The sequence below is a fragment of the Ambystoma mexicanum genome, chromosome 10 (genome assembly GCF_040938575.1).
Source record: "Ambystoma mexicanum isolate Mex_15411 chromosome 10, UKY_AmexF1_1, whole genome shotgun sequence".
Classification (NCBI taxonomy): domain Eukaryota; kingdom Metazoa; phylum Chordata; class Amphibia; order Caudata; family Ambystomatidae; genus Ambystoma; species Ambystoma mexicanum.
In genome coordinates, this window is record NC_090932.1 from 1,510,359,575 (window position 1) to 1,510,382,519 (window position 22,945).

Here is a 22,945-nt window from a genome sequence, read left to right on the forward strand (position 1 = left end):
AAGAAACTGCAATGCAGGAGCATTTGCAATCAACAACTAAAAAGCTGATCGCGCAAGCCAAGGCTATCAATAGAAGGTTCGGTCGCTTCTCTTTAATCCACGTACTGGACTTTTACAAGAAAAAGGTGATTCCAAACCTAACCTATGGCACAGATGCGTTGCCTAATTTACCTGCAACATTGTGGCCAAAATTGAAAGCAACATTTTACAGATCCACATTAGGACTCCCAAACTCCACCTCAGTTAGGATAATAAGGCAAGAACTCAGCTTATTGTCCCTTGGAGGAATAGTGAAAATTAACACTCTGATGCTATACCCCAAGTGCAGAATGTCCAAAGAACTGTCGATATTCAACTCGATTCTGAAAGAAAGTAACAGTGGACAAAATAAGATGCTCAATTCCTGGTCTAAAATAAATCAAGATCTGCTAGCCTCCACGGAATGCGACGAGACCCTTTTCACAAACCCTACGAAAATCCAGAAAAAATTACTTGACTGGATACAAACCAAAGAAGCAGCAGCAAACAACAAACTGATACACCATCTACCACCTAATACTAGGAAATTTAACGAACTGCAGTCTTATATCAAAATGTTTCCATCCAGGCCGGCACGCAAATTGATAATGAGAGCCAGACTGAACCCGTTACAAACAAATGAAATCCTGGCAATCAGAGGAGAATCAACAACGAAGGGGTGCCGTTTTTGCAACGTGCCGTCAGTAACAGAATCGATTCGCCCTCTGCTCTTGTCATGTCCCAGCACTAAGAATAAGAACTGCGTACCTGAAAGAAATATTTTCAGAGCACGTACCAAGTGACCAAGACGTTTGCTGGCCAAAACTGATGGCGGGGGATAAAACTGCGTGGCAACTGGCTTCATTCAAAATTTTAAAACATGTGAACATAAAACTCCTTCTGTTAAAACCAGTTTGATCGTTTAATGTAACGAACAAAGACAAACAAGGACATTTTGCTTTTCCTCTGTCTACTTAAACTAATTTTGTAAAAATCTAAAAGATGAATACAAATAATTTTTAAAAAAATAGCAGGGCACTCCACCAATGGGGGTTGGGGCAGATGAGGATGCGCAAAAAAATATATATTAAAAAAAAAAAAAAGTACGATATTCAGATCTCATTGATAGACCTCTAGACTGGTCTCTGAAATCCCGCTGACCAACTTACTCCTGAAGTTAGACGGAACCCACCAGTGAATTCCTGTTGAGTGACACCACGATTAGGACATCACACCTCATTAGGTGCAAGTTCTGGTTGCGCCCCTCAAAACCACCCTTCAACTAGTAGATATCCTTCTTAAACCCACAGTGCCTGTACACTGCAGTGAACCGCGTATAGGGAGACGGACACTAAAGAGAGCCACAATAAAAGCCAACTATATAAACCCTAACCACCCCACCTACCCTTCTCAAGGCAGCGACTGAACGAGTCGGCTACATCAGCCGGAAATACCACCTACAGACACAGCCCTAACTGTTAGCGGACAGCCTCCACACCCATTACTACACCACAAGACAACCAGACACCAGCAAATAAAGATGAAACAACTCTCTATCTTATAATGCTGCGCAAACGACCCATTCCGAGGGAAAGAAAAAGAAAGAACAAATACTCCAGAACAGCAACAAAGAACCACAGCTACAGAACGCACCACTGCAGTCAGGAACAAGAATCGAACCAACACAGAGAGAAGAGACAACTCCCTCTACTTAACTCCTTACCTCAATGACAACTGGTCACCAGAGCAAACCAACCAACGCTAGAAGCAGCAACATCAAACTACCCAACACAAACGCGCAGAAGAAGGATGAACACCACAAGAAACAACAAAGACACGACTGATGCAATAACACCTAACATCACCAAAGCAAGAACAACTTCCAGTCGACAACCACAACTCATGGAAGATGAACCGGATGAAAACAAGAACCCAAGACAGAACTTAGAAGAACTCTTCGAAGACGTGGACACCCCACAACCTACACCTCAACAAGAGATCGACCAGGAAGGAAACCCCAACTCCAATCAGAAGACAACAACAAGAAAGTCCAAACCAAAAAACACCTCCAAACTCCACTGCAATCTTATAAAAGCAAGATCCATGTCATAACACTCAGAGATCTTCGACCTACTCGATGACAACGGCATTGACATCCTGTTCATCACAGAAACATGGCTGGACGACAACTACAAAATCACACTCAAAAGCTACCTTCCAACCGACTTCAAATGCCTTCAAATAAACAGGAAAAACAAAAAGTAGGAAGCATCGCAATAGCATTCAAAGAACACCTGAAAATAAAAACAGATGAACCTCTTAACATCCTCAACTGCAAAACCATGGCAATACACCTAACAGCAAGCCCAAAAACCAACGTCACATTCATACTGATGTACAGACCACCAACATATGATGCAACGTTTGTCGATAACTTCATAGAAGCCATCACCAACATAGCCATCAACCACGAACACCTAATCATCCTTGGGGACTTCAACATCTGGTTTGAAGACAGTCATGCCAACTCCCAAAACTCACAGAATGAACAACTCACTACCATGTATCTACAACTAGTCAAAGGGGAAACACTCGGCAAGACACCATCGAATTAATTTTCACCCAGGGAAAAACTCACCACGGCACCGCCGATACAAATACTGTGGAGCGACAATAGCATCCCATTCGTGATCACTCTGCCTAATCAAGTCTGCATCCAACCTCCTAAACTCACAACCACCACATAAAAAAATGGAAACATGTCAAAGAAACCTATTCGAACAACTGGAGTTAACCAAACCCTCAACTACAGAACTAGAGCTAGCTGACCGAGACGGGAAGGCGGAGCTACTACACAAATGGATTGCAGACAATTGACAAGATCGCCCCAGAAAAACCATTCACCCCATCAAAAAAAAGAGCAATGGTAAAATGGCTCACCCCACTGTTATGCACCATGAAAAAGGAAAACAAAAAGATAGAACTGGAATGGAGGAAGGAATACAACCCAGACCAAAAAACACTGTTCCAGAAACAAATCTGCGCATACAAGAAGGAAATACAAAAGGCGAAGAGAAGGCATTATGATGACAGAATCACCAATGCCACCAACACACAAAAATAAATGTTTAACATAATTAAAGCGATGAGAAACCCACCAGTTTGTGAAAACGCCCCAAGCCCCTCAAAGAAACTATGCAAAAACCTAGCAGACCACTTCAAGAAAAAAAAAATCAATGACATCCAACAAACCATACAAAACATATCAACCGACCACAACATACTACCAAGCGAACCCATCACAGAACCTCAGCACAAACTCAAAAACGTTCCTGAAATATCAGCAGAGGCATTCGCAATGCTGGTAAAACACAGCAAGAAAGCTGGATCACTCATGGATCCCTGTCCCCCAGACATCTACAAATCAATCCTCACATTAGGAATTCCAACAGAATACTACATAAACCTTCTGAACCTATCACTAGCAACAGGAACTGTACCAAGGACCTTCAAATCAGCATATATCAAACCACTTCTGAAAAACACAAGTGGCGACGTAGAAGACCTCTCCAACTACAGGCAGATTTCAAAATTCCCTACCCAGGCAAAACTCCTAGAAACCTACGTATATAAACTAACCCAAGAACACATAGAAAAACACCACCTGCTAGACCAAGCTCAAGTCAGTTTCAGACCCGCAAGAGGATCGGAAACAGCACTACTATCCATCTGGACGACCTAAAAACTAACGCAGACTCAAACACAACCTCAGCCCTTATCCTACTCGACCTCTCTGCAGCCTTCGACACAGTTGTGACACCCTAACCAAAATACTAGAACACATAGGCATTACAGACACAGCACTACTCTGGACTAAATCATTCCTAGCAGACAGAACAGAAACAGTATGGATTACTCCTTCAAATCCACTTCAAGAGCCAATGACTGTGGCGTGCCACAAGGATCCTCACTATCACCACTGTACTTCAACATCTACCAGACTCCGGTTATCAGAATCTTCGAAAAGTACAACATTACATGCTACAACTACGCAGATGATACTCAAATCATCTACAAAATCAAAGACACCCAAGCTGATCATTCAACCCTGACCGAGAGTCTAAAAGAAGTCTCAACTGGATGACTGCCAACAACCTGAAAATCAACCCAGGAAAGACAGAAATCATGATCATATCCAAAGACCAAGAGAACGAAACCGCCATCCCGTGGCCAACGGAAATGGGAACCGCGCACCATCACCATCTGAGGAAGTACAAAATCTAGAAGTCCTGATGGACAACACCCTAACCTTAGAACCACAAATAAATGCAACAGTCAAGAAATGCTTTTTGCTCCTCCACACAGCAAGAATCATCCTACCTTTCCTCTCCTTCACGCACAAAACACTCACTACCATCGCCCGCATGTCAAGAATCGACTATGCAAACAGCCTCTACCTCGGAATACCAGAATACCCCCGGAAGAAACTACAACAGATCCAAAATGCAGCAGCCAGACTGCTCCTCCAACTATCAAGAAGAGAACACATCACTCCTGCTCTAAAAACACTACACTGGCTCCCAGTAAAACATTGCATCACCTTCAAAACAATGTGCATAACGCACAGGGCAATGAGCGGAACAGGAGACTCCTCAGGTCAAGCAACGAAATCTGCTTGGAACCAAAACCATACCTCAAGAAAAAACTTGGCGGCACCTTCTTCTACCACTTAGCCGCAAAAACCGGGAAAAACATCCTAAAAGAAATAAACACCAAAAGATCACTTCAAATTTAGGAAATTACTAAAAACCTGGCTCTTCAACACCACAGACTCAAACTGAAAACCGGAACAGAAGGAAAAAGGGATGACTAAACTAGAGTGGACACGGACAACGGCCAGAACCGACTGGGAAGCTCCCATGGCACCCGGACGAGTGACGCCGCGCCTAGAGTGGAACACAGGCGGCACCCATGGAGAGAGAGTCAACAACCCCACCCTAATCCCACCTAACAACCGCACTTGCCCCTTAGTTGCCACCAGGTAAATTGTTGTGAAATTGTGGGGATATTATCAAACACCACAGCAGCTGAGCTGTGGACATTGGCAGGTGCACTGGCCGTATGAGTGGGAAGGGAAGACAGGTAGGGCTGCAAGGGAAGCTGGGGGAAGAAGGGGGCCATGATCTGCCGGACGGACCCAGATCAGGACAAGGGCGCAGGGGTGCTCTCGAAACCCATCTGGGGAGATTACAGAAGCCCAACGCCCAAAGTCAGGATAGAGATGCCAACTAACCAATTGCACTAACAATTTCCCCCTCTGCATACATCTCTCAAACTCCAAACCAAACACAACCACAAACCTACAGCACAAACAAACCGCACAAACTTCACTACATTGAACAACAAAAACACACATTCTCGCACAACAGTACACAACGACTACCGGCCGCAAACACCCCGGGCCCAGCAAACAGACCCACCGGGCTGAGCCCGCCAACAGCACATCACTGCTCTCTTGCACTTTTCCAGCTTCCTCCCACTAACCCCCCTCCCTTCCTCTTTCAGAGACGCCAGAGCGCCAGGGGACCACTCTGGTGGTGGTAGTGCATGGTACAAATGTCCTTTAACATCAACATTAACATTTATGAACCGAGAAACAAAGAGCGCCATGGTCTTCTTTGGTTTAGACAACATAAAAGCAGCGCCTATGTGCTATTGCAGCTGGCCTCTGGTATTTTCAAGTTCACTAAACCTCCATTTGCAGGGCAAGAGGGAAAAACGAATCAGTTTGCTACGAAACCAAAAACCATCAGCCTTCAAGAAGATGCTGGAGCCTTGAGGTCATTACTGATGAATTTCCATTGATATCAGATACTCCCGACGAGACAAAATGTAGCTTTTCAGAGGTTAAACTAACCACACATTATTTGATTTTTTTTGTCTATGCTACTTCTCAAAGCAAAGACTTCCCAGAGAACAATTCTCACCTCAATGACTGGGTAATTCAGCCTTTTCTAACAGAGACCCGACTCCCAACAGACCTCAAGGGGGAACCACTGACAGCTCTAAAGGACTGCATACTGGAAAGCCAAATAAAGAAACTGTTGTTGGGAGGATTGTTCAGATTTTCCAAATTGAGCAGTCAAAGTGCTGTTTGCCTTACAGCTCCTCCTACGTACGCGAGATTGGACGCTCATCATTTGCACACTCAAAGACAGTCTCGGTTAAGGAAAACAGGAGGCTGACTGTCACAAAAACAACCAGATATTGACAGGCAGTCTGCAGTAAGACAGGCCCACTCTTTACATTAGTAATGAAACCCTGCGTAAGTTTTACAAGTGACAGTTCTGCAACGTCATCAATGGTTCAATGTGTAAAATCATAACTCACTTGTATCTGTACTGCAGGAGAGCAAGCTTGGCACAAATGTCTGCGAAAAATAAAAAATGCAACACTATTTCAATTTTTCTGGATTCTTTCAAAATAAGTCAGCTTGCTGCACTCATTTTAATATAGATTGTCTTATGATTGGGAGTAAAGCCAAGCCACATCTTTTTTACGCATTTCCAAAATGGCGGTATACACATGTTTAGAGGGACTCCATCCGAGAACATTTTTCTAAGGGGAATGGGGAATTGGGATCATATACTTTGAAGACCTCTGTTGTCGATGGACAAAGTTTTAAAACCGCAAAAAATAGAGTGAACAGTGATGAAAAACGCAGCATTAACATACAGGCTCTATTAATAACAAGCATATGAAATGTTAACAGTTTTGGCTTTAGTGTAGGCATGGCAAATGCATACCAATGCGCTATGGTATTAAACGGCCATTGATGGTAGGAGCAGTAAATAGGTAAAAACACCTGTGCGTATAATAGCAGTGGATGGCAAATGCCTAATATTTACACAGAAGCCAACACTATTGGCATTCCCAGTACTGTAGTGAAGGACACGCATAGTATTTACAAATCAATTGGCTAAAGGAAGACCTGTTCAAGACGTGTTTATTACACCAGTAGCATGTTTACAGCTCTAAAACTCTCAAAAGACTGCTTTGTAGAAACACTGGCAGGCACTTAGAGTACAAGGTTTGATGGTAAGGCTTGAGAAAGCCAAGTCAAAAAGGTCCCCGGCAGATGTGCTTTGGGGGGAGCAGGAAGTGGGTGATCTGGCCATAGGGATCATCATGGCCATGGGCAGTCAATGGGTGGGTAAATAAATAAACACCTATAAATGTGGCCGTCGACATATGCAATTTCTTTTTAGCTGGACTGGACTAACGCAATATTTTTGGATAACCGGTGGAAATTTAGCACCACCCAATAATCAAAACTAAAAAGGGTCAATGTCTCCACTTAGCAAAAAGTATCAAGTCTACAGCCATACATGCATTAAAACCTCCCTCATTTACCTATTGTGCCTTCAGTTTCATTGACTGCACCCAGTCTCTCATCCGCTTTGCTCTCTGGCCCCGTGCTTCCCACATGATCAAGCTATTGCATACTGCAAGTTAGGTTCACATATTGGTATGCATACTTGCTAACAGCTTTCATGCCTGACCACCTCAGACTCTGTCAGCCACCTAGTTGAAAGCTGGCCACAAATTAGGCACACAAGGAAAAGAAAAGGGACACCAGTTTTTCTAAGAACAATGCGTTAAAGTGACAATTGAAAGAGTGAGGTGGAGTATTGCAGTAGTCTTTCAATGCATTATATAGAAGGCAGAGCAAGCTAAATTGTAGATACACGGGTCAGAGACCAGAATGAATCATGTCCCATCGGTAGAGCTGTTTTAAAAATAATACCTTAGCCTCCAGGAATAAAGCACTTCGGGGCAGAACGTGCATCCAGTCCACCTCAAGGGCAGAGTCCAAATACAAGGTCTTTAAAATTAGGATCACACACCTTGCAATGCTCTCTATATTCCATGTTGAGGGCTCTTTCCTCGTGTTCAATGTAACCTAACAGCAGCAAGCTATGGGCGAAATCCAAAGCTCGAACTTACCCAATGTGGCTGAAAAATATCTCAGTATATGGACTGTGTCAAACATGCACTCAAAACAATATAGTTTTTTCTTTAAACGTACTTGTTGGCATGCCTAAAGGAGTCTGCACAGGGCTCGAAAGGGGCAAAGGGATCCAGGACCAAATATCGAAACCATAAGACTGACTTTGCGCAGGGTCGGTCTTATGCCTGCCTCACTCGCTTCACCTGTTTTTTAGGGGAGTATGCGGAGGTCCCCCATGCACCTTCCTCCTGCTGCACTGCCTACTGCCACGCACGCCCCCCACCTCCACTTACCTGGACAGGCAGCCAAGCCCGTCCCATCGTGTTCTCCAGACAGCGTCCCGGAAAGCCAGACGTACTCTGTGTCTCGCTTCGTGACGGACGCAGTCTTATTTGCGTCAGGTTTTCTGGAATGCGGTCTGCAATCGCGAACAGGGGGCAGACGCCAAAATGCAAGCAAACTAACCAAGAAAGATTAGGCCAAACAGCAGCATAGGGATCAAAAACCTCTCTGAAGGGAAAGTACTTAAAATCCATTATAAACTGTAGATGACCGCTTAGCAAATTATTATTTCTGACTTTCATTGAACCATATGTAAACGATATGGCCTTTCCCAAATGGTGACTTTTGGTATAGCCATAAAGTGTAAGGCGAGGTGTCCTGCCTGTGGCTGTTATTCACACCATGGTAGCAGTCCTTGCCTATGAAACATTAAGTTCTTCCATTACCTTCGTGCTTCTGAAACTCCTCCTCCGTTAGGTTGACGTCCTTCAAGGTAAGGTTCGTCATCAGTTGCTTGTTTTCTTGCTGGAGTTGAGAAATCTGGGTGAGGAGGTCCTGCGCCTCCCCTCTCCACACATCTTCTACAAGTTCCAGTTCCTGGAATAAAAAAAATAAAAAAAGTGCAGCCGCTCATAAATTAAGGCACAACCAATGAAGGACTATGCAGACTCGTATTGGGTTGCAAAAAACACATCTTTTACAATGGGGGTTAAAGTCAGAACATATGTTAAGGGCTTCAAAGTTGTACATAGCAACTCCTAGCCTAAGAAAGTGTGCGCCTGGTCTGAGAAAGTGCAAGAAATAAATTGAGAGGTAGAATGGTAGTGCATGAGAAAAGCATAGCATAAGGGTTCTCTCCTGTCCTGGTACACTGCATACTGTAAAAACGCTCAATTTTAGGGCCTGTAAGCATGATAAAGCCATATATTTAGCCTTCAAGAAATAGTGTGGGTAAGTTCATGTTGGCAAGTGTGCACCCTTTTGCCACCAATGACAAGCTGCCTGTAGTCAAGATCATTCTACCTATACCATCTACAGTACACTGTGTAATGCATCATTTCACAGATCATGCCAAAAGATTGTGTTTGGATGAAAAGTGTTCTAATGCAACATCTTTGAAGGAACATTTGCGGAGCTCCTAGACTAGTTGGCACATCCCACCGGGACGCAATTTTACAGAGTCTGCAATTCTGTTTGAAATTAGCTAACATTCCGTTATTATCAGATGCCAAAAAAGTGGTACTCCAACATTTTCTTTCACGCTTTAGTAGTTGGCAGGCAGCTCTCAAAGGGTGTAAAAGTCACCAGCCCATACACTGCTACAACACCTGGGTCAGCAAAAGACACACTGCAATGCATATAAATCGCAAATACAAGTTGAGGCAAAGTTGGGGTTGCAGCCACTGGTGTCAACGGCTAGAGGTGCAGAACCACCTCAACACCTGCCCAACCAGGATACATCAATCAAATTTACATTCCGATTTCAGTGCAGGAAACTAGTGCAAATGAATACGGTTAGGTATTCGTCCATCATCTATGTTCTGTATTGGAGCGGACACACGACTTTTATGGCGACGCCCCCACCATCTGTGTTCACAGCATTTGCCTAAAACTCAGATGTGAGAAGCTGGTCTTATTGATCATCGGTTATGGCACGATAAGGAGTAAAAGAAAAAAAGGTCTCTCACTGGGCACTCGAGATGCAACGAGGAAAGTGCTTGTGTTAGTGTCAGAAACTTGACAGTGGGCGTAAAGGCATTCACTGCTAGAATGGTGGCGCAAGTGAAGTATAGCAAAAACATTCGGGTGAAGGTGTGACCCTGGTGGACGGGGCACTGGAAGGACAGTGACCTCCAAACCTTAAACCACTTCCCTTCTCTAAAGAGGCCTGCATGTTTGTAGAGCCTCAAAAGAGATTTGCAAGGAGCATGCATCACCAGATCCTTCACTTTAAATATTAGCTTTTGCTTCAGGACTCGGAGCTTACTGTATGTAAAATACAGCTAACCTCAGTGTGGGAGCTCACAGTGTTCCCAAATAACTCGTAATGCATTATTAATGTAATCCATTCACTTTTTCTCTTACACACTTAACACACATTCCCGAAGCTTTCAGTTACCTTTGATGTAATACAAATTAAAGCACATGTTCCTCCAAGATCGTAACTGCATGGCGGTATCAAAGTGCCTCCAATCAAAAGCTGGCTCTGGGATGATTCACAAAGGTGGGGTGGAAATTCGAGAATTTGGAGCGCCTCCTTAGACCTATAAAGCCAAATCAGCAGATTACCTTCAATCACCTCATGACTGGTAACATGGTCTTTCTTACTCCCCCCTGCCTTTGTGGAAATCCGAGATGATGTGCAAGGGGTGTGTGTTACGTAATAAAAAACCTCAAGTACAGTTTAAAAAGTAAGGGAATATGCCACTACCACCTTCAGAAAGTGTACACTACAAGTTTGACATTCCCGCAAAGAAAGCCCAAACGTTTCGTCTGCATCGCAGCCTTTGTATGTGCAAACAATAGGTTGCCATCATCGGTCTACCTAGCACTAAATACTCATCTCCCCAACTAGTGCCATGGGTGAGATGTGCAGCCAACATAAATAATCACAACTTAAATCCCACATCTGTTTTTGGCGACAACTAAAAGGACAAAACGTTCCTTTGAGCTAATTCAGTAAAAATATGTTTGTCCAGCTACCACACTAGATGCTTCCTTCAGCTGGACCTTCAGCCCAGTCAACACATAGGCTGAGGATTGCTTGAACTGGACTCTTTGGATTTTTCCTGTGGGACCTTGGGATTGCTTCCTGGATTGCTTTGGACTCCTTTGGATCTGTTGTATGGACCTTTTGAATTAATTAACCAGATTGATTGTAGAACTGTTAATGGATTGGTATCTGGATTACCCATGGGATTAGTGGAACTCTTGCGGTTCTTGTCTGCCTGTGCATCTCAAGGTTGATCTGTGTTAGGCTTTCTCGACCTGCCTTTACAGATTAGGGGTGTACCGGTCACTTTTACTCCCTACAAATAGGCAAATAATCCCCAAAAATAAAAATAGGGAGTAAAAATACTCCAAACAAAAAATAGCAACCACACAAGTAGAACTATATGCCCCTGCTTTCACCTACACAGCTCAATGGGTATGTGTGGACCAGTAGTGCACAGGAAGAAAATGCTAATACTGCCTGGTCGAAAAAAGTAAACGTGTATCTTTTAATGTGTATGAATAACTAAGAGCAAAGAAATAATGGCAAAAACATTTCGGTTTTCCATATTAAACTTATTTTTACTCGCTTCTAAAATACTCACATTGGGAATTGGACTTTTACTCCCTAAAAAATAATTTTACTCCCAAATTTAAAAAAATAGGGAACAAAATACTCCCACTTCCAAATCTTATCTGGAGCACTGACCTCGCCTACTTTTTAATTATAATTGTTTTTTTACAACACGTAATACCGAAGGTTTGCAAGCATGGACCCTGGGATTCGAACCCATGTTGCTCTGCGTCGTCTTGCTTCCAAGACGAGCACATTGCAACTGAGCAATACTACCCACGCCAACTGCTGCCTTGGCTACAAATCTGCCTGCCTAAGTCTTCTATGTATTTCAACCCATTTCAACCTAACAGGTATTGTATACCAAACAACACCAGTTAAGGCGGTGGGAGAAGGGGGATGTGTGGTTGTAGTCCGTATTTATTATTATTATTATTTGTTTATTTGTTTTAGAAAAACCTTTACAAAAATATTCATTTTCATTACTAAGAAAACAAAATAAGAACAAAATTGCAAAGCAAAAAAGAATAGAAAGCATATTCACATTTTCAAATAGAGTGTTAATTTCCTATATCTAGCATATTAACACTGTTTCCTAATTCATATCATTAATTTTCACAATATTACTTAACAAAGTCACCTAATAACGATCCAAAAGTTCATCTTCCTTACTCTTACATCGTAAGAAAACCAAAGCCAAATTAAAATGAACGGAAATTAGAGAAAGAACAGAGGATTTAAAACAGAGCACACACATTTCTCAGAAATGTTGCTACTCTGATGTTCAAATTGCCTTTACTGTTGTGTAGCATTTTATACCAAATAAATCCTCTATTTACATCCGCCGTGTTGTGAACATATTGTGCAAAGTAAAGAAGTCTTTTCTCCCTCAGTGCCGGGCATACCAGCAATATTTGTTTCCAGTCCTCTACCGTACCTTCAATACCACAGAACCTACACCACGGCCATATAGGTTGAGCAATGGATCTAATTGAGAGTATTTGGTTAGTGGGCAATACGTTGAATCTAAAACGCATAAAATCATTGCGGATTCTTTTATTTGGATACTTTGTTAGGTAACTTTCCATCCCTGGTAGCCATTTATTTACAGCACACACTTGTTGGTAGAGTTTGGAGCCCAATATCGCGTCTTTGGTATGGATCCAATCAAAACCCAGCGCACTTTCCTTCACCCTTCCCGGGTTGTTCCTAAGAGAAATCGTGGGAATACCCATTAACATCAAGTTTTTATTTATTTCTTCGTTTAGTTCCACTATGAAAGGATTGCAAATATCCCGACCTGCATGATTAGTGTTAGTCTCTGCAGAATTGCATTTTCTCCATAGCATCATTCGTTTCCAAGTCACTAGCGCCTGAAGCGAATTTAGACCCATTTCATACTTGATTAAGTTATACGGGATACCTTTAGGTAAGTGATACATTACAGATTTACAAATCTAGCTTTCTATCGAGGCCCACTCACCTTCACACGTTGAGGAATGAAATTCGGCCCCATATATTAGGCGGGGAATTACTTTTTTTGTATAAAATTCTCTAAGAGGGGACATAGAAAATTTCCCAAATTTTGCGTCTAATGCCTGCATTTGAGAGATAGCAATATCAGCCAAGAGTTTCAATTGTGTCCTAAGTAAGGGTCTTGACTGTGCCCCTGCTATTGAGAAGCCCAGATATTTAAACTCCGCTTTTGCTTTGAGATTGATATTTCCGGATACCCAAGATAGCATGTTTGATTTCTTGTTTTTCCTCCCCAAGCGCACAATTATTGTTTTGTCCGGGTTAACCTTAAGAGCAATTGAGGTAATAAATCCCTCAAAAGCTCTAAGCATGCGTTGGAGTCCCACCTTAGTCGAGTCAATTAGGAGGAAATCGTCCGCATATGCCAACCAGGACATACAAGTATCCCCAATTCTAGGTGGTACTAATCCCCCCTATAACGCCTGGTTTGCATCGCTAACAGAGGTTGAAGATTGTGGGAGCCAATCTACATCCTTGGCGCAATCTATTGTGAATAGTAAATTGCTCCGAAAGGGTACCTGCAGAGCCCAGTCTTACTTTCACGTCGTTCTGAGAGTATATTGCCCTCACTATGTCTAGCAAAATTGGCGGCATGTTTAGTGTTCTTAGTCTTGACCATAGTATATTCATATCCACCAAGTCGAAAGCGGAACTCAGATCCATAGACGCTATAAAGACCGAGGTATCCACCTTTTTCATTGCTTCTGCTCTCAGGCAGGATAGAATAAGCCCCCCCACATTCCGTCCCCATATTTTTCCTAAAACCAAAATGTCTCATATCCAAGATTTTGTTATCATCAATTCATTTCTGGAGGTCTCTTAAGACAAGCGAAGAAAATAGCTTGGATTCCGGATCAGCAATGGCTATAGGCCGGTAGCTCTTGGGACATAATCGGGAACCTTTTTTGAATACCGGTATAATAATGGATACCCTCCAGGACAGAGGGAAGGACTTGGTCAGTAGTATATTCGAAAACAAGGTAAACAGTATTTTCGCCCATAATTCAGGAGCGGTTTTGAGTATTTTGTTAGACAATTGTTAGGACCCGGCGCTCCCGAATTTTTTGATTTTACAATAAGGTTTTTTATGTCCCAAACGGTAAAATTCAGGAGCCAATTTGTTTCGTGCATCCAAGGAGCGCCAGCCCCCTCCTTGTTAAGAACAAACATGTTCGAAAAATGACCCTGCCACATTGCTTCGTTGATTGGGTTCACTAAGTGCTCTTTCTGTGGTTTGTCCCAATTGTTAATTAAATACCAAACATTTCTTGAATTTGAGCCTCTTGATGCACTTAACATTTTTTTCCCCCCTCACTCTGACCTTTATTTATTCTATGTTGTATGGACCAATTTTTATAGTTTTGTTTGACTTTTTTTATTCTTTCAGCTGTATTTACTAGAGTAAGTCCCGATTTCTTAATTAGTATGATCTCTTTTCTCATATCCGTCTTTTTTTCTCTGATTTCTACGTCAAAGTTATGGGATTTGTCGTTCTTCCATCGGTTGTCCCGCAAATTGGTGTTGCCCAATTTTGACACTGCACTGCCAATGTAATCTGTGAAGTTGTTAGCCGCATAGGTCTTTTTTTTTTCTGGTTCTGAAAAATTCTCAAAATCTGCTACCATGGAAACAGTAAATTGTCTACTTTTTTCCCCCGTCCATGAAATTCTGTTCCCTGTTTGATTGACGTTTAGATTGTAATTGTATACAGCTTTGGGTTCGATAAGTCCAGTAGTACCTATTTCCAATGACAAAATGCAATGGTCACTAAGGGAAATCTCAATGCACTCAAGTTTACCAGAACTATAGAACAAGTCCCCTGAACAGATAATGTAGTAAATTATTGAGTAGCAGCCTCGGGCTTTCCAAGTAGGAAGATGGTTTACCAAGATTTCCAAGCCCCACCTCTCCGCAAAGTAGGACCACAACCTCCCCCTGCAGATTGAATTATCAGGACCTATAGAGGCATCCCCCAGCCTGCTAATCAAAACATCCCCCCATGAAAAAGTCCCCATGAATGACTGCATTGAGATCACCCGCGATCACAATCTGGCCTCCTATATTAATTAGCAACCAGTTCTGCAGAAGGGACCCTAAATTGCATAGTTCAGCCCATAATTGCCTGTCCGAAAGTTCCGCCGGATTCCGGTATATATTAACCAGCAAAAAAGGTGTGTCTCTATTGTACCACAATGAGAGGCCCACCGCCAGAAAATGGTGTGCAAAAGCCCATTCTCCCCTAACTTTAGGGTTCAAATGGTTTTTTGCCGCTATGAGGAGGCCACCTTTAGGACGACCTCTTCCTCCCCATTGTGCACAATGAGAGTATACCGTATAACCCTCCCAACATAAAGGAACCCTTGACCATGTTTCTTGGATGAAGAGCAGGTCGTACTGCGCCAAGTCCCTCATTAAATTCACATTGTTTAGGAGATTAACCGAGCCTCTCGAGTTCCATGTTAACACTTTCCACTTACCCTTTACCTTAACTAAAGTGGCTTCCCTAGTTTCTTGAGGCTGTCAATTGACTCTCTCAGCGTCAATGCGAGCCATCTCCAGTCCTGACTCACATCTTTTTCCCTCTCCTCACCCCTGACTCCATCCTCTTTATTTGAAGGATCCTCCTTCTGTAATCTTCCTGTATTACGTGTTGTCTCAGTCAAATAAGAGTGAGTCTGAGCATACTCAAATATATCGAAACCACTTCGATGAAATTCTTCAGCTTCTTTCATTAGGTTTCTGACCAAAGGAGAAGGTATAACTAAACGGACATAATCCAGCCTCTGCCTATGTATATAATCCACCAAGTAAATGTCTGTTGATTCAATCAGGCTTAAATTCGGAATCTGACCGACTAAGGACAAAATGTATGGTCGATTAAGAGAAGTATTGTTCTGATCTAAGAATAGTGTAGTCAGCACCAGGCCTGGTAGGTCTGGTCTCACCGGGTCCTTCAGATCAAGTGGCCGATATGAATGAAGCTGTTCCTTCTCCTTCATCTCATTTCCCCTCTCCAAGTCATCCTCCTTCCTTCCCTTGCAATATTCTTCACATGAATCTGCCCTTGTAAGGTTCTGTCGCAGTTCAAACCCACTTTTAGGAGCTTCCTGCTGCTGTTTGTCCCTTAACACTCAGGATGTTTAGGTACAGCGCCTCATCCTTTGCATTCTCATGCGTTTTCCCTCCCGGTATCGGATTGTCCTGATGCTCCAGGTTTCCCCTTGGGACCTCACTATTATCCTCCGAGTTCTGTTGACGTGGGTTGTATGCCCCCCAATCCGATCCGTGATCTAGGGTACAGGGATTTATAATGCCCCTTGTCAAATCCGGGTTGATTTCACTTTCATTACTCTGGGGAATTTTCCAATCCCTGCTATTCTCACCCCTAATATCCGCTATGGGTATCATGTTCCTTAACAATCCCTTATTAATAGGTGTTTCATTTCTCCCCTTCGGCATGCTTTTAGTCATAAGTCCCTCACTTCGTGTTACATGGTTTATCTCATTAGCTTTTACAGGGATCCCTATGGTAGATATCATTTCCTGCGGGGGCACTGCATTAAAAATGTCATATACCTCGTCCTTTTTTTATTTTTCATTACTTCGCATAGTTTCAGATTTCCCTGTATATAATCACTTTGAATAGCTTGCTCCTTCCCCTTATTGGTGGTCACACCGTTCTCCATTAATGAGATTTTATTCTACGGATGTAAATTTGCTCTGGGTGGAGATTCCTCATTCACAGACCCGTGAATTACCTTTCTCAGGAATTTTCTAGAAGTTTTGGCCATTCCTCCCTTTTTGTTCGTATTTTTTTTATTTTATTTTGCCATTTTGTTTACCTTTCTTTTAGACAGTTTAAATTCTGTCATTTGACCCCCTGACCCATTTGCCCCTGTACTTTCATCTAGACAATTTGGGTCAGTGTCCTCCAATGAAATAAGACCCCCCCCACCCCTAATGAATCAGGTGCATGTTCTTGTGATGCGTCTACCAAAATAATCTCTTCACTAAGTGGAGCCTTGGTAAGATCCACCAACCTGTCCTCCCCTTCCTTTTCCTTTAGTCTCTTCTGAGACTTCAACAATGCATCTGATAATATGTCAGGTAACGCTCTGCAATCCGAGGTTAAGTTAGTCAAAGCCTTCGAAAGATTCCCCCACCTGTCTTCCCCTTCTATTTCCTTTGAAATCTTCTGGGAGTTGAGCAATGCATCTGTTAATTTATCAGGTAGAGCTCTGAAATCAGAGGTTAAATTAGTCAGACACTCGGTTAGCTTACGCAGTTCCGATAAAATAAGTCGATTAAAGATTGCCATCATTACAGTAAATTCCGAGTCAATACTAGTTTTTGTGGAATTCGCCTTGGCAAAAGTAGTGCCATTGGAAAAGTCTAACAATTTATCATAACTTGGATTGTCATGCAACTCATTATCAGCTTTGTGAGAATTCGTATTCTCCTTATTCCAATTGCTACCCCTCCCTATAGGCAGATCAATATTCGCTATATCATCACCAAACAGCAGTTGCGAGGGATCAATAATGTCCTCACTCTGTTTTTCGAGGAGAGAACGTTCTTGGGCAATTTTTAGAAATTCAGCCTCTTGAGAAGGATCAATATTATCCTCCTGCTCTTTTCCCAACAAGGAAGCGGGTTGAGCACATTGGAGAAAATCTGCCTCCTCCTCGTTGGGCTCCGGCAACAGTAAAGCAGCTGCCCGGGCCAAACCCGCCCTTTGAGTGATTACCGCAATAAAGAAGTCTGCCCTCGCATCTTTACGGAGCGGGGGTTTGGCTTTCCCCATTATTCAATTGTTACAGACACAAATTAGTACCCACAAAATTTCAGATGGATTGAAGCCCACCAAAGTTCAGCAAATTGAACCCCACAACAGTTCCACAAATTGAAACCCACAAAAAGTTCAGCAGAATTACACCCCACAACAGTTCCACAGATTGAACCCCGCAGAGGTTCAGCAAATTCAACCCCTCAAAGTTCAGCTGATTAAGCCCCACCAAAGTTCAGCAAAATTGAACCCCACCAAAGTTAAGCAAAATTGAACCCCACCGCAGTTCAGCAAAATTGATCCCCACAACAGTTCCATAAATTGATCCCCACAACAGTTCCATAAATTGAACCCCACAACAGTTCCATAAATTGAACCCCACAACAGTTCCATAAATTGAACCCCACAACAGTTCCATAAATTGAACCCCACAAACAGTTCCATAAATTGAACCGTACCACAGTTCCACAAATTGAAATCGGCAATGTGAAAAGCTCACACGTTCACCACTTTACCGAGGCGTATCAAACAATGGAAAACACATGTGCGCTAACAATTTATAAAAATGTGCTTCAAGTGCGTTTTCACATACCTTCCTAAAACGCTCTTTTCATTAGGAAAGGTAGCGATGGAGAAAAACATGTGAGCTAGTGATTCATATCAATGTGCTTTAAATGCGTTTTAGCATGCCTTCCTAAAACGCTCTTTTCGTTAGGAAAGGCAACGCCAGCATAGCATTCCGCCTAAAAGATTAATGAGTGCTTAATGCGGAGTTGAAATCACCCGAATACACGCTTGTACTAGTAATTCCCGCAAGACCAATTTCATGCCGCGTGTAGTACGCGGGTCATTGTCATTTTCACTTAATAAAAAAAAATTAAAAAGAAATACCGATCTCTGAGGCGAGTTGCATTCTGTGCATACTAAGCCCCCGTAAGGAGAAGTAAGGTGTTACGTGTGTGCTGCTGTGCTGCGAGCAGCAGACAGCCCACTTCCGGCCCACTTCCTCGAAGCGCGCGCACAGGAGTGCGCGGACAGCTCTTCTTATGGAATTTGCATTAAAGGGGGCGTGGCCTAAAATAAAGTCCAATATTGCATATAGCAGGAGTAGAAGTCTTTCCCACAGCAGACAGCCCACTTCCTCGGAGCGCGCGCGCAGCTCTTCTTATGGAATTTGCATTAAAGGGGGGCATGGCCTTCACTCTCTCCAAATACTACAAAAGGCTCCTCGGAGACCTCTTCCACCTTCTCTCCTCTCCGTGCTCTTGGTCTCCTTTCCGTATTTACCACTGGATTTTCTTTCCAGCTACGAGTTACAACCGGTGCTGGAAATCCTGCCTTATCATCCAATCCTGCCTGTAGTACGTTCTTGGTCTCGCCCTACGGCACAGTTGGGAAAGTCCATACCCCATTGAGGGTCCGTTGGTCCTTGGGTACTGGCACCAGCTATACTTGGAGATCATACGAATTATAACTGGAGATTTCCACATCTGGCTCGAGAAAGAAGACAGACATGCTATTACAAAGTCACTAGGATCAAGCCTTCCACAGCATTACACCTACAACAGGTGGTTAAAGGCTCCGGCTGCATAGCCAGACACACTGGATGGCATTTTCTGTAATGCAAACCACCGCCGTCTGCTGCCCGGTTCAAATGGACCATCAACCATGACCAGTCTGTGGAAAGAAATACACAACTCCCTACTAGAAAGACTAGAAGCAACCAAATATCCTGTCCCCCAAAGATGGGCCAACAACCACACTGGATAACTCCACAACATTCACAAGTGCATTATTTTTGCATTGCACTGTACTGTACTGTACTGCCCCTAAGAAACCTTTAAAAATCTCTCAAACAAAAAACGAGCTAAATTCCCAGAGCAAACTACTTATAAAAGGAAAGAAATCGGAAACTGGGGAAAATCTGGACAAACAACAATCTACACACTAGCAAATTCACCCACCATAAACAGTAACACCTTTACAGAGCTGAAATAGTCCAAGCAAAGAAAGCATACTACTCTAAATGCATGGATTAAGCACATCACAGCAAAAGTGTAACATATGTGACCAGAGAAGTCAAAAACCAAACAGCAAGCAACGCAACCCCTACTCCCACAATAGATCTGGTATTGCTTGCCACAACTATGTGGATGATACATAACTCTAGAAATTTGTGAACCAACCGTGACCAAATGTTCCAGAAATTAAAAACTGCCATGTACAAGTGGACGCATGGATGACAGCAAACAGACTAAAACTCAAATCTGGGTAAACATACCTGATACTCTGCAATAATACAGGTTTTAACTCCACCACAATCTCTTGGCCTGACCAGATGGGCCCTTGTACAATCCAGTCAATCACAGTAAGGAACCTTTGACCCACAATAGAAAACACCTTTACTCTTGACCGCAGATCAGAGCCATCATCAGAAGTGGTTTCTCCCAGTTGCACATGCTACACCGCATATTACCTTACTTAACGTTCACCCACAGGGCAATGCCCAGAATTTCTCTAATACTTTTCAATCTAGACTATGCAAACAGCTTCTTTCATTATGATATGATAGGTTCATTTATATAGCGCCTATACACAATGTGTTTCAAAGACCTTCAAGGAAAGGAACAAGGGAAAATACAATTACATTCTTACAGGCCATGAACAGTAAGGATGTGAAATTAACTACTGTACTCGGCCTGACAACATTTCAGCTAGTGCAAGAGCCAAGACACAGATAAGGAAGGGAGGGGGAGAGTGGGAAGAAAATGCAAACAGACAGGCGACTACCGTACTAGGCCTGACAACATTTCTGGTAGAGCCGGAGAAAACAAAAGGTGAGGGAGAGGGGTGCAGAAAGGGAGGGGAGTAACAAAACATGCTACTATAGTACTAGGCCCGACGACATTTCAGATAGTGCTGTGAGGGTGGGGGAACAAGTAAGGAGGAGGAGACAGACGAGATTGCTATCATACTAGGTCCAGGGACAATTCTGATAAAGTGCATAGAAGAAAGTAAGGGGAGGAGATGGGAAAAGGGAGAGGAGGCGCGAACAGAGAGTAAGCAGTCAAAAAGAGGGGAAAGCGAATACAATTACAGAAGTCAGTAGTTACCCATAATGTTGCAAGCCTGGATACAAGTTAAAGATGGGAACAGCATGATTCAAGGCCACCATGTCCATAAAAGTAAAATCTAGCATTGGCCACAAGACGGTGATGGTGAAACCAGAATGTATCAGGAGAGACTCCTGCAGAAGTATGCTGGAGGAAGTGGGGGGGAGCAGGGTAGAAGAACCCCCACATTACCTAATGAAGAAACTAGAAACTTGAAAATGTGTCGAAAATACTCCTCCTCCGAAGGAAGCGATTTAAACATCACACCAGCGTTAGGTACCCACTCACTGGCAACCCAACAAAAAAAAAAAAAAAAAAATCGCCCATCATTCATACTATGGAGGGAGCCTTCCTCGTTCAGAATTAAGTTTCAACAAAACACCCCCTCCAGAACACTGATTCAGCAATGCTGATCTAGTACTAGTCCCCAACTTCAATAAACGGTTTATGGTCTTTCCATCGAATTTTTTGCATCGAGGAACATTTACATCAACTTTTTTGCAACAAAAAAAAAAAAATGTGCATGGAATGGATTTTTTTTTTTTTTAAATGGGCCCCCCAACCCAATGTTTTTTACCCTTTAACCCCCACCACAAAATATCTTTTACCCTTTACCCTTCAAAAACATGCATTCAATGCATATTTATTCGTTGCAAACACCTCAATGCAAAATAATTCGATGGAGGCAGTCGATGAATAACCTAGATACCTAAGAAATGTCAAGAAGGATCCTCTTTCAAGTTCTGGCCACAAAACTGTCGAACACCCTGGCTAAACCTCTCCACCTGGAAGTGAACCACCTGATTTTCCAAGAAACAGCTTAAGACGTGGCTTTTCAATTAACCACCTTCAAAGAAATTAAAGATAACCAACTATAAACTGCACTAGAAACTTGGGCTACTTAATGACAAGCAATTGTGAAACCCTTCGCACTGCCATCTGTGGGAAACCAATTTGATTGCTGGATCCTCTGCTGCATGACACTGGACCACACCTGAATCCCTGTGAAATCTACAACCATAAGCCGGGAAGCAGCACTAACTCACCTCCTAATATTCACTCTCTCCCCTCATCTCTCAACTAACTCCTCACTACTAAAATCTTACATCCCTACCCTACCCACACTCCTGACGACTGGCCAGGTCTAGTTTATTTACCAGAGTCAAACCCTAACAATCTTCCCTCAGCCATTTTGTCAATGTTTACAGTCCACAATCTGGGGGCTGCCCGTATGTCTTTCCTGCCCGGTGCTTATGCAGTCCGTTTCAACCAAACAGAATTTCATATCAGCACATATGTAACTGATATTTCTGACCTGCATCCATCAACACTACAGTTTTCTGCATCTGACTTCTCACTATCTGAGTAAAACATCCTGCCCTCCTTTCTTACAGACCCATGCAGTGCGTGGCCAACATTGACAGGAGGGCCCGATATGAGACCACTTTCCATTACAAAGAAAAGCATTCTTCGCACCAAAGATGTTCTTGCAGAGATAATACAGCAGAACTGCTACGACAGTGACTCAGTCCATTGGTTTTCTTATCTCCTCCACAGCTCTGCTAATGCTGCACATTTTGAGAATCCTTCTTGAATGTATGATTGAATCACTCCTCCTCTTGTTACTCTACACCAATTCTCATGTAAATACAGTTCAAGAACAATCCGAGCTTCAAGACCCCTGTCCAGCGGGACTGCTTCAGGAGGTGGGCTGCTGCGTTCTAAACGTGCAAACGTTGCTTCACCAGGTAATGTGGGAAACCCAGGAAGACTCCGTTTGTGTAGTTTAGCTGCGACTGCACCAAGGCTATACGTGCCTGTGCTCTGCACTGCTGATCCAAGTAGGGGGAAAAGAAGCTTAATGGATCCAAAATGGAAGAAGCCGTTTTTACGAAATGGGCGACTTGGAGTTG

At 43.0% G+C, this 22,945-nt stretch overlaps 1 protein-coding gene across 3 annotated transcripts in view; it reads right to left on the reverse strand.

Annotated features, from left to right (window-relative positions):
• The window catches only part of RILPL1 (Rab interacting lysosomal protein like 1), a 371,426-nt gene that overhangs the window by 225,677 nt on the left and 122,804 nt on the right, over positions 1–22,945 (reverse strand). For all 3 annotated transcript variants that reach the window (XM_069619682.1, XM_069619681.1, XM_069619680.1), the window contains exon 2: positions 8,758–8,908. In XM_069619682.1, the coding sequence (XP_069475783.1) occupies positions 8,758–8,908 (151 nt within the window). The remainder of the gene's footprint in view (positions 1–8,757; positions 8,909–22,945) is intronic.